Consider the following 12640-nt stretch of genomic DNA (forward strand, 5'->3'; position numbering starts at 1 on the left):
CACCTGTTCAGGTACACTGAGGGAGAATTTAGCACAGCCAATGCACCTAACCAGCATGTCTTTTGGACTGTGGGAAGAAACCAAAGCACCCGGAGGAAACCCCTGCAGACACTGGGAGAACGTGCAGACTCCATACAGACAGTGACCCGAGCCAGGTATCGAACGCGGGTTCCTGGCACTCTGAGGCAGCAGTGCCGCCCTTGAGATCATGGCGGTGAGCTGCTTTCTTGAATCGCTGCAGTCCATCTGGTGGAGGTGCTCCCAGTGTATCGGGTAATGGAGTTGACCCAGTGACGATAAAGAGGGGTGAACTGTTTTGTCCCAGACAGTGCTGAACCTACTGTATCATCCTTTGTAAGAGTTGGAAGTGACCCGGTTGATCACTCTTTGTCACAATTCAATTGTTTGCTCCTTCTCTGCAGGTACGGAAACATGTGAACGACCTGTATGAAGATTTACGAGATGGACACAACTTGATTTCTCTGCTGGAAGCTCTGTCTGGGGACACTCTGGTAAGTCCAGTTTAACCTTCAGTGGATCAGCAGGAACCCCTCTCTGAATGTGTTTCACACTTTCCTGAGTTTAATTTTCTTTCACACAAAAAATGCTGAATAGTTTTTGTAAGTTTTGAATTTATTTTTATTCTTAATTCTGTAAAAACGCCCCGACTCCCTATTCAAATTGTGCCCATCAGGAAGCGTTTACAGTTTCCATTGCAAATTCCCACCGGTTATCTGGGAATTAAACCTTTTTTAGGTAATTTGCAGAAGGAATGTTAAAAATAGATAAATGCAGATAGAAGCATCTTGCACAGTTCAGTCTTGGAAAGGGAGTCTTGGACGTGGCATTTTATTATTGGGATGTGGGTATTGCTGGCAAGGCCAGCATTTATTGCCCACCCTAGTTGCCCTAGTGGTGGCGATGGGCTGCTTTGGACTGGTGTCCTCCATGTGATTAAAGTGCTCCCACAGTGTTGCCGGGGATTCTGATCCAGTGGCGATGGTGGGAATGGGCGGTTTATATTTCCAAGTTGGGATGGTGTGTGACTTGGCGGGGAACTGGGCGGTGAAGGTGTTGCCATAAGCCTGGTGCCGACATTCTTCGTTAAAGTGTAAGAATGCCGAGGCGTTTTTCGGTCTCTTCTGTACATGCCTTACTTCCTTTTTCCTTTTATTTGCTTTTCTCTGTTTTTACGTTTTCCTTGTGTTTTTCATTTCATTCAACTTTTTTCTTCACATCTCGTCTGTGCTGTGCCTATTATCCTTCTTTTCCTGTACCTCCTGTCTGGTCCAATAGCCAAGGGAGCGAGATATTCTGAAGACGTTGCGGTTGGTGAGTGCAGCAGAAGCATGCGCGTGTGACCCGCATGAGGATGGTGATGGTGATAAGGGGGTAGGTTGCTCGATTAGCCCCCAGTAACTGTACTAATGTTTCTCATCGATTGGTGAAGAGATTGTGTAACAAAAGCAGACTAAAAAAAATATTCTCGCAAAGCACACTAATCTCCAGGTAGAGACAATGCAGTCAGGGGCACTCTCTTGCCACAGGTGTCAAAGTTAGCATCATCCATGTTGATACCACTTGGGAACAATGATATTTTTAACTGGAACTTTCCTGCAAAATTCAGTTTGCGTTTGACCACAAACTGTTAGCTGGCAATAGACTGCACATTCCACTTATCAGCTATTTCAGAGTCTATCGAGCTGTTTTTTATTTATTAGTGTCAAAAGTAGGCTTACATTAACACTGCAATGAAGTTCCTGTGAAAATCCCCAAGTCGCCGCACTCCGGCGCCTGTTCGGGTACACTGAGGGAGAATTTAGCATGGCCAATGCACCCTAGCCAGCACGTCTTTTGGACTGTGGGAGGAAATCGGAGCACCCAGAGGAAACCCTTGCAGACACGAGGAGAACATGCAGGCTCCACACAGACAGTGACCCAAGCCGGGAATTGAACCCAGGTCCCTGGCGCTGTGAGGCAGCAGTGCGAACCACTGTGCCTCCGTGCCGCCCCACAGAGTGGGAGCAAGTTATCCTTGATCCCAAGGAACTGTGGAAGAAGGGAATTTTCCTTGCCTCCTCCAAAATAGGGAAAAATAATATTTGAAAGCCATATTTTTATTGGGGGGGGGGTGGGAAATTCCTTCCTACTCAACTTGATGGTTGAAATCTGCCTTATTTTTCCCATATCTGTACGTGTTTCGAAGGAGCTGTCTTTGAAGAAAGGATGTAGGTCAGAATTTATAGTACATTCGCATCAGTTTCAGAATGGGTTACCAAAAGTGAAGTTACAATTCGGGAGGGCGGGGAAGAATCACTGGGAGTTTGCAGTGGATTGTAAGTATTTTGTTACCGAGGCAACTAAATCTGTCAAATTTTATTGGTGGCCCTCAATAAGAATTGGTACCGTTTGCTGCAATAGTTAATCTGGGGATTTTCATGGGAGTTCTTCTGATTCTCTGCTGTAACAATTGGCAAGAGATAAGTTGCAATCCTGGAAAAATAGTGGGAGGATCCCTCGTGTTAAAGTCTATCCATTGATCTGAGCGGGTTGGAGGGGTGGGGGATTGGGGCTGGGGGAACGGAATGAGGAGCTGCCACTTTGTTCTAAAGTGAAGGGAGAAGGCTTGATTGCCTCATATTTTTTAAAACTTGCTTGTCAATTGAGTTGGCTGCCACAAGCACCTTTTGTAACTGTGGGGTGGCCCAGTGGTTAGTCCTGATGCCTCACAGCGCCAGGGACCTGCGTTCAGTTCCGGCCTCGGGTCACTGTCTGTGTGGAATCTGCACATTCTCCCCATGTCTGCGTGGGTTTCCTCCGGGTGCTCCGGTTTCCTCCCACAGTCCAAAGATGTGCGAGTTAGGTGGATTGGCCATGCTAAATTGCCCCTTAGCATCAGGGGGATTAGCAGGGTAAATATGAAGGGTTACGGGGATAGGGCCTAGGTGGGATTGTGGTTGGTGCAGACTCGATGGGCCGAATGGCCTCCTTCTGCACTGTAGGGATCTGTGTAACAGATATTCCTTGCCTGAGCTACTGGTGCACTGTTTGGTTTAATTTTATTTCCATAATAGTAAGACTGTAATTCCTCACAATCTGGTATCGTTAATGCATATCAGTGCTGGAGTTGTTAAACACTCTGGGCACCCGCTGAAGTGCCCAGGAATTCATGGCTAATCTCCAGGCCTCTGTCAGGAGAAACCCAGGAATAAAATCAAAGCAAATTGTTCATTTTACCTGTTCTTTGTTTCTAACTAATAAGCAAAGTGTTTGTTGTAGAGGTGGGAGGAAGGCTGTTTACCTGGGTGGAGTGGTTGGAGGTGAAAGGTCATGTGAATGAGTCCAACCTGAGTTGACATTACTAATTGGCTTCCCTGTAACCTGGCACTCCAAGCTGATGGCAAGGGAGTGGGTGGAGATATGTTTCAGGTGGGCTCACTGATTATTATAGGTTTCCGACAGTGCAGAAGCAGGCCATTCGATCCATCAAGTCTGCACCAACTCTCTGACAGACCATCTTACCCAAACCCACATTATCCTCGTAACCCCACGCATTTATCCCTCTAATCTCCCTAACCTACACATCTTGGTACACTAAGGGGCAATTTAGCATGGCCAATCCACCTAACCTGCACATCTTTGGACTGTGGGAGGAAACCGGAGCACCCAGAGGAAACTCACGCAGACACGGGGACAATGTGCAAACTCCACACAGACAGTGACCCAAGCTGGGCATTGAACCCAGGTCCCTGGCGCTGTGAGGCAGGAGTGTTAACCACTGTGCTACCGCCGCCTGTTCCTGATTAAACTGTCTCAAAACCAAGGTAATTGCCCAGGACTTGGATCAAAGTTTCAGCAGTTACAGTGTCGGCTGTGGATACACAGCTGATCCTCATGCCTCTAGTCAACATCAGGAGTTAGTATATTCAGAGGCAGTGAGCGGGAATTTACGACCTCACTCGACCTGTGACCAGAAAATCCCGTCAGAGATCAACGGACCTTCCCATTGTCCGCCCCTCGCCTGCTCCGATTCCTGTGGCAGGCTGGGCGGTAGAATTCCAGCAAGTGGGTCATGCAGTAAAATGCACATTGCGTTAGTGTTGGAACAGGAACAACAGCTTGCATTTAAATTACACCCTTTCTATCAATGGAAAAAAATCTGAGTCACAAGCAAAATATAGACATGGATCAAAAAACAGGACAACCAAAAACTTGGTCAAACAAATGAATTTGTAGAGGGATATTGAAAGTAAAAAGGGGTGGCGGTGAGTTGGAGAAATTTAAGGAGGGGATACTACACTCACAGCGCCAGGGACCCGGGTTCGATTCCCAGCTTGGGCCACGGTCTGTGCGGAGTTTGCACAATCTCCTTGTATCTGCGTAGGTTTCCCCCGGGTGCTCCGGTTTCCTCCCACAGTCCGAAAGACGTGCTGGTTAGGTGGATTGGCCGTGCTAAATTCTCCCCCAGTGTACCCGAACAGGCGCCGGAGTGTGGCGACTAGGGGATTTTCACAGTAACTTCACTGCAGTGTTAATGTAAGCCTACTTGTGACACTAACAAATACATTTTAAAAACTTTACAGTACAAGACCCTGGCATGGCTGTGAATGGGGGGGAGGATGCACAAGATACTTAAATCAGAAGAATAATGGGATGGCACGATGGTGAATAGTTAATGAGTGGACCTTTCCTCATCTGATTCAACTCTTAGCAATCTGACTGTAGAAAGATAATGCCCCAGAATGGCTTCTCATCTTGTTGCCGGACTGTTCCCCATGGGCTCCCCCAAAAGATCTAATCTTGGGATGTCCTCTCCTCCTCTTTCTTTTCTACATAGTGTCCCTTAGGAACATCATCTGAAAATGAGATGCCAAATTCCATATGTATGCTGTCAACACCACTTGCCTTAACCCCTCCACTGCCTCTGTGTCATCAGAGATAGTGGAAGGGTTAAGGCAAGTGGTGGCACAGTGGTTAGCACTGCTGCCTCACAGCGCCAGGGACCCAGGTTCGATTCCCAGCTTGGTTCACTGTCATAGAATCATCGAATCCCTACAGTACAGAAGGAGGCCATTCGGCCCATCAAGTCTGCACTGACAACAATCCCACCTAGGTCCTATCCCCATAACCCACATATTTACATCGCTAATCCCTCTAGTCTACGCATCCCGGGAGACTAAGGGGCAATTTAGCATGACCAATGCACCTAACCCGCACATCTTTGGACTGTGGGAGGAAACCGGAGCACCCAGAGGAAACCCACACAGACACGGGGAGGGCATGCAAACTCCGTGCTGACAGTGACCCAAGCCGAGAATTTGTCTGTGCGGAGTCTGCACGTGCTCCCCGTGTCTACGTGCGTTGCTCCAGTCCAAAATACGTGCAGGTTAGGTGCATTGGCCATGCTAAGTTTTCCCTCAGTGTACCCGAACAGGCACCAGAGTGCGGCAACTAGGGGATTTTCACAGTAACATCACTGCAGTGTTAATGTAAGCCTACTTGTGGCTAATAAATAAAAAAACCTCTTGCCCATCTCCCAGTCCTTGTTCAGCCAGAATGCCTTCCAACTCAATATTGGGAAGATCAGAAACCTTGTCTTCATTGTCTTCAACCTCCTGTTCCCTAGTCACTGACCATTCATCCCAGTGGTCATTGTCCAAAGCTGAACCAGGATTTTTTTTTTGCAATTCACCATCCTATTTGACCCTCAGATGACTTCTGACCCCATTTCTCCACTCACTGCAAGGACCACCTGCTTCCACCCCCACTTTGCTTCAGCTCACCCGCTGCTGAAATTCTCCATCCGTGGTTTCGTTTCTTGCAGACTCAACAATTCCAGTGCTGTCCTGGTCAGCCTGACTCCACACACTCAAACCTACCCAAACTCTGCTGCCTGCATTCTAACTTCCACCAAGACCTGTTTGCCCGTGACCCCTGCGCTCACTGATTCAGCACCAGCACAATTTTAAAATTCTTCAAGAACCGTAGAATCCTTACGGTGCAGAAGGAGGCCATCCGGCCCATCAAGTCCACACTGGCTCTCCGAAAGAGCATCTTACCCAGACCAAACCCCATCCCCAAAGAGACCGAATCTCATCAACTTTTACAGATACACCATAGAAAGCATTCTTTCTGGATGTATCACAGCTTGATATGGCTCTGGTTCTGTCCAAGACCACAAGAAACTACAAAGGGTTGTGAATGAAACCCAGTCCATCACTTAAACCAGTCTCCCATTCATTGACTCTGTCTACACTTCCCGCTGCCTCAGAAAAGCAGCCAGCATAATCAAGGACCCCACACACCCCGGACATACTCTCTTCCACCTTCTTCCTTTGGGAAAAAGATACAAAGGTCTGAGGCCACATACCAACTGACTCAAAAACAGCTTCTTCCCTGCTGCCATGAAACTTTTGAATGGACGTTCCTCTGAGTTGGTCTTTCTCTACACCCTAACTATGACTGTAACATTACATTCTGCACTCTCTCCTTTCCTTCTCTATGAAGGGTAGGCTTTGTCTGTATAGCATGCAAGAAACAATACTTTTCACTGTATACTAATACATGTGACAATAATAAATCAAGTCAAAACCTCATAGCCTCATGCATTTAACATGGCTAATCCACCTAACCCGCATGGTTTTGGACTGTGGGAGGAAACCCATGCAGACATGTTGAGAACATGCAGACTCCACACAGATAGTGACCTGAGGCTGGGAATTGAACCCGGGTCCCTGGCACTATGAGGCAGCAGTGCTAACCACTGTGCCACCATGTTGCCCTCTGACCTCTAGACACGACTAACGTTTCCTTTGCCCTAACATTGACGACAGTGACTTCAATTGCCTAGGTGCTGGATTTCATCAACCCCCTCCAACCCTTGAACTCTCACTCTCTCTCTTCCTTTTAAGTCACTTCTAAAACCTATCCCTTAGAGAAATTATGTGGTTCCCCTATCCTAATCTTTTATGTGGCCCAGTATTGTAATTTTCCATTTTGGCACCTTTGAGATATTTCCACCATTGATGGTGCTGTATAAACACAAGTTGTTGTTGTACATTGCATTCCAATTTTTAAAAGATTGCATGGTCCCTCTTCTCAAACTTGCATAAAGGCATCATCTCAGACCTTTGGCTGGTAAGAACTTTGGATGTTTCTCCCTGAGATGAGTAAAGTGGAAACATAATCTCTTCTGTTTCCCTCTTGCTGGACGAATCACAAGTCGATATGGAGAACTTACCCTCTTTAAGTTCGTACTTTAACAAAAATATCCATACGTGCAAACATCAGCCACTGACGACAGTGATTTTACATTTGCAGTTGATCGCTTTATGATCATTTATTATACTTTTGAATACTAAATATCAAAAAACGATCGCATTCTGAAGAATTATTTTCAAAACAAACCTGCGGCAGAGTTGGCCAACTGTCCATACTAGAAGAATTATAGAATCCTACAGTGCAGAAGGAGTCCATTTGGCCCATTGAGTCTGCACCGACCACAATCCCACCCAGGCCCTATCCCTGTAACCCCATGTATTCACCCTGCCAATTTCCCTGATGCAAAGGGACAATTTAGCATGGCAATCCATCTAACCAGCACGTCTTTTGGGCTGTGGGAGGATACCGGAGCGCCCAGAGGAAACCCACATAGATACGGGGAGAACGTGCAAACTCTGCACAAGCCGGGAATCGAACCTGAGTCTCTGGCACTGTGAGGCAGCAGTGCTAACCACTCTGCCACCATGCTGCCCACTAGTTTTATTTATTTATTAGTCACAAGTAGGCCTACTGCAATGAGGTTACTGTGAAAATCCCCTAGTCACCGCACTCTGGCGCCTGTTCGGGTACATTGAGGGGGAATTTAGCATGGCCAATGCACCTAACCAGCATGCCTTTCAGATTGTGGGAGGAAACCGGAGCACCCGGAGGAAACCCATGCAGACACTGGTGAAAGTGCAGACGCCGCACAGACAGTGACCCAAGCTGGGAATTGAACCCGGGTCCCTGGCGCGGTGAGGCAGCTGTGCTAACCACTGTGCCACCAAGCCTCCCACTAAACTGTGAAGGAAAATTTTGTGGCTGTACCCAGTGTTACCACTCTTCCTGGCCAGAGTGGAGATGATAGGGTAACCCTCCTGTCAATCATACTGGAGACTCTGCTGCTGTAAGTGACTGGGATTGATTTTATCTGCATAATTACCATCCACTCGCTGCATTTTGCTCGAGAATAAAATCATCCTGCTTTTGATAAGGGGCATTGTGTTAGTTTCATTCAAGGTTCTGTTTGCTGTAGTTTGTAGAGACTCTCCTTTAGATAGACTCTGTAGACGTTTTGCTGTCGTGTGCTATTTAAATAGCCTCTGCTGAATAAACGGATTTGATTATTATAGAATAGACGGTTTGGTGAGAGTCTTGTTATAATTCCTGCTTAGTCTCCCAATCATTGATTGAAACTGGTATCAAATAACTCTTCGACTTCCAAAAGGCAGTTCAGAGTCAGCCACTGATACTGCTTCTCCTACTTTTACTGTTAGTTGTTTCCATTCTCAGATCACAGTAAGTGTGTGGATAAAAGCAGACTATTAAAATGGTCCTTTGGAAGATTAAAACAAAACCCTTTGGCTGATCGAAAGTCATGTTTTCCATTTTCACAACTGTACAGTTCCTTGACAGTCTTTGCTGCTACTGAGCGGGGTGACAAATCTCTTCTTTAAAGCATCAGCCATTGCCTAGTTCTTTCTCCACCAAAAGGAGATGTACCAGAAGGGAAGACATTTTCCTTTAATAGAACAGGAAGCTTCTTGCTCTTTGCCCTTTTCACTTGAGCAGACCTCCGACTTGCCTTTGGGACTAATGCATCAAAATGTGCTGGCAGTGTAAACATGTGTCCTACTCTTTGGGGCTAGGCCTTTGTTTCTGTGGTGTTCAGAAGCACTATGATGCTTCCTAAATTCTCTCCCCTTCATTTAACAAATAATCAAATCCTGACAGAGCATTTTCAAACATCAGTCTGATGCTACACTGAACAATTTGCTGCACTTGTCATTTTATACATACTCCGCCCCCAATCTGAGCAGGTGCCCCTGAAATTCTAGTTATCAACGGGAAAAAGTATTGGACGTTTGATGGGTGCCCTGGGATAGTCTGAGCGTTCTCCATTTTCAAAAGTTTTTAACAGGGCAGAGAGGCAGCCTGATTTAACTTTTTGGCGCGAGAAATGTAATTTGGCCAAGAAAAGATTTGGATCTGTTATCGGGATTGCTGTTGAATGCATCAACCCACCACGCTTCCTCCAACAGTACGCGCATGCTGTGCAGTTGCAACAATGCATGCAAAGTCTCACAGTAAGTCTTTCAAATGCAGCTTTCTGATTGAATTGGTGTATTTTTCCGCTGCCTATTTTGAGGAAAATTATTAATCCAGTGTCCTTGTTTTGTTTTTTTTCCCCCAAAATGCAGCCCCGTGAAAAAGGGCGTATGCGCTTCCACAGATTACAGAATGTACAGATTGCATTGGACTACCTGAAACGCCGGCAGGTGAGCTGTGTGTCTACTTGTCTGAAAGATTATTGAACAGCTCTGGCTGGGGCTCTTTTCTCGAAACAACAGAAGGCAAAACGGTGACCGGAAGTCTTTCAGAAACTATGAAAGAGATTGAGGATGTGGGAGTTGAGAAAATATTTCCGCTTATGGGCGCGTCCAAAACTCGGGATTGCGAATACAAAGATGGTCCCTAACAAATCTAAACAGGAATTCAAGTGAGGTTGCTTTGCTCAAGAAGTAGCTCAAACGTGGATTGGCTACCAGAAATAACAGTTGTGGCAAATAGAGTCCCTACAGTGCAGAAGGAGGCCATTCAGCCCATCAAGCCTGCACCGACAACAATCCCACCCAGGCCTTATCTCTGTAACCTCATGCATTTACCCTGCTAATCCCCCTGATGCTAAGGGGCAATCTAGCATGGCCAATCCACCTAACCCGCACATCTTTGGGGTGTGGGAGGAAACCGGAGCACCTGGAGGAAACCCATGCAGACACAGGGAGAATGCGCAGACTCCGCACAGTGACCCAATTGAATTGAACCCTGTTCCCTGGCACTGTGAGGCAGCAGTGCGAACCACTGTGCCACCGTGCTGCCCCTTAGATGCAATCAAGGTGAAGTTAGACAAACGTGAGGGAGAAAGGATAGAGGCTGAGGCTGAGATAAGGTTAGATGAAGAGGGTTGGGAGAAAAGGAGCATTAATATCAGCATGGACTCTCAGGGTCAAATTACCTGTTTCTGAGCGCTAACTTCTAAGACTGACTCTCCAAGACAAATCATTCAGGATTATTCACACCTGATTATGAAGATGTTCAGCCTGTCAGATTAAATTGCTCTGATTTGACATATCCAATACTTTGAAGATGGGAGAAGAAGTTGACAAGGCTGCTTAAAAATATATTGGATCCTTATCTTTCTGAATAAAATTACTAACATGAGGAAATTATGCTAATCCTCATAAATCATTGGATAGGCTTCAACTGGGGAGCCAATGGCCGAGTGGTATTATCGCTACTGTTAATGCAGAAATCAGCTAATGTTGTGGGGACCCGGGTTCGAATCCCACCACGGCAGATGGTGGAGTTGGAATGCAATGAAAAAAATCAGGAATTAAGAATCTACTGATGACCGTGAAACCATTGTCCAAAGATGTGTGGGTTTGGTGGATTGGCCATGCTAAATTGCCTCTTAGTGAAGGGGGGGACAAGCTAGGGTTAATGCATTGGGTTATCGGGATAGAGCCTGGGTGGGATTGTGGTTGGTGCAGACTTGATGGGCCAAATGGTCTCCTTCTGCACTGTAGGATTCTGGGAAGATTGTCGGAAAAACCCATCTGGTTCACTCATGTCCTTTAGGGAAGGAAATCTGCCGTCCTTACCTGGTTTGGCCTACACGTGACTCCAGAACCACAGCAATGTGGTTGACTCGCAACTGCCCTCGGGCAATTAGAGATGGACAATAAATGCTGGCCAGCCAGCGACACCTATGTCCCATGAATGAATAAAAAGAAACTGGAATATCGTATCCATTCTGAACACAAAGGGAGGATGTATCAAAGTGTAGGCGGGTACAGAGGAGATTTGCTAAGCTTAGCCAGAATGCTACCTGGGATGTGAGACTTCAGTTCATGGACAGACTGAAGAAGCTGGAATTCTCCTTAAAACAGAGAAGGTTATAGGGAGATTCAATCGTACTTCCAAAGGCTTTGAGTCAATAGGGAGAAACTGCTTCCAATGGCAGGTGGATCAGTAAGCAGCAGATATAGATTGAGGACAGATGACAGAAGAAGAAGGACATACTGGCACTGGAGCGGGTCCAGCGGAGATTCACACGGATGATCCCAGGAATGGTAGGCCTGACATACGATGAACGTCTGAGGATCGTGGGATTATATTCATTGGAGTTTAGGAGGTTGAGGGGAGATCTGATAGAAACTTACAAGATAATGAACGGCTTAGATAGGATGGACGTAGGGAAGTTGTTTCCATTAACAGGGGAGACTAGGACGCGGGGGCACAGCCTTAGAATAAAAGGGAGTCACTTTAGAACAGAGATGAGGAGAAATTTCTTCAGCCAGAGAGTGGTGGGTCTGTGGAATTCATTGCCACAGAGGGCTGTGGAGGCCGAGACGTTGAGCATCTTCAAGACAGAAATTGATAAATTCTTGATTTCTCGAGGAATTAAGGGCTATGGGGAGAGAGCGGGTAAATGGAGTTGAAATCAACCATGATTGAATGGTGGAGTGGACTCGATGGGCCGAATGGCCTTACTTCCGCTCCTATGTCTTATGGTCTTATGGTCTAATGAGGGGAAAGTGAGAATTCATTTTTGTGCAGGAGGCTCTTCTCTGGAATGCACAACCTGAAAGAATTGTGAAAGCTGATTCAGTGATAACTTTCAAAAGGGAATTGGATAAGTGCATGAGAAGCAAAACGTTGCAGAGCTACAATGAAGTGACTAATTGGATGGCTATTTTCAAGGGCCTGCGCAGGCAAAATGGGCTGAATGGCCTCCTGTCATGTCAGCTCATTCTATGACTTCAGGAAATGGAAAGGCACCTGGGTGTCCCCAGGCTGTCACGGACAGGATGGGCTGAATGGCCTCTTTCTGCACTGTAACTTTTCAATGGTTCTAAGTGTGTCCCTAACTCTGGTTGCGAAAGATACCATCCACTTTTAATTGATATTCAGCAACCCCTGATTAAAGTGCATGTCCGTGGGCATCAGTTGGGAACAAGCGGTTCCGCCATCATTCAGTACCAAGGCGGCAAGTGTCTCATCTGGCACAGAATGAGTGAAAAATGCCCGGGGGCACCATGATGGTCAGACAACCTGTGGCATTGTCCAAGCTGGAACAGGTGAAATGGTCACTAGCTTAATTCAATAAAGACCCGATTGGCCAAATGACTGCCTCCTGCACCGTAACAATCCTGTGCTTCTGACTCCCAATCACAGCCAAGTCCATGGATCTGAAATCCCTTCCATTCAGCTGTTCTCTCGCCAGGTAAGATCCGTACCTGAGACAGTAAATCTCTGCCCCCTATAAAAACCACAGCACCCATAGAATTTTTTGGAATTGGTGGACTTGCTTTTTTTA

The 12640-nt window shown here is 46.5% G+C and overlaps 1 protein-coding gene across 13 annotated transcripts in view; it reads left to right on the forward strand.

Moving 5' to 3' along the window:
• The window catches only part of dst (dystonin), a 653330-nt gene that overhangs the window by 176346 nt on the left and 464344 nt on the right, over positions 1-12640 (forward strand). For 8 of the 13 annotated variants that reach the window (XM_078213329.1, XM_078213327.1, XM_078213317.1 and 5 more), the window contains 2 exons: positions 423-512; positions 9462-9539. In XM_078213329.1, coding sequence (XP_078069455.1) covers positions 423-512; positions 9462-9539 — 168 coding nt within the window. Of the gene's footprint in view, positions 1-422; positions 513-1296; positions 1333-9461; positions 9540-12640 lie in introns of all 13 variants that reach the window. The other 5 variants (XM_078213315.1, XM_078213316.1, XM_078213325.1 and 2 more) reach the window with 1 other exon arrangement.

Source organism: Mustelus asterias, chromosome 5 (genome assembly GCF_964213995.1).
Source record: "Mustelus asterias chromosome 5, sMusAst1.hap1.1, whole genome shotgun sequence".
Taxonomy (NCBI): domain Eukaryota; kingdom Metazoa; phylum Chordata; class Chondrichthyes; order Carcharhiniformes; family Triakidae; genus Mustelus; species Mustelus asterias.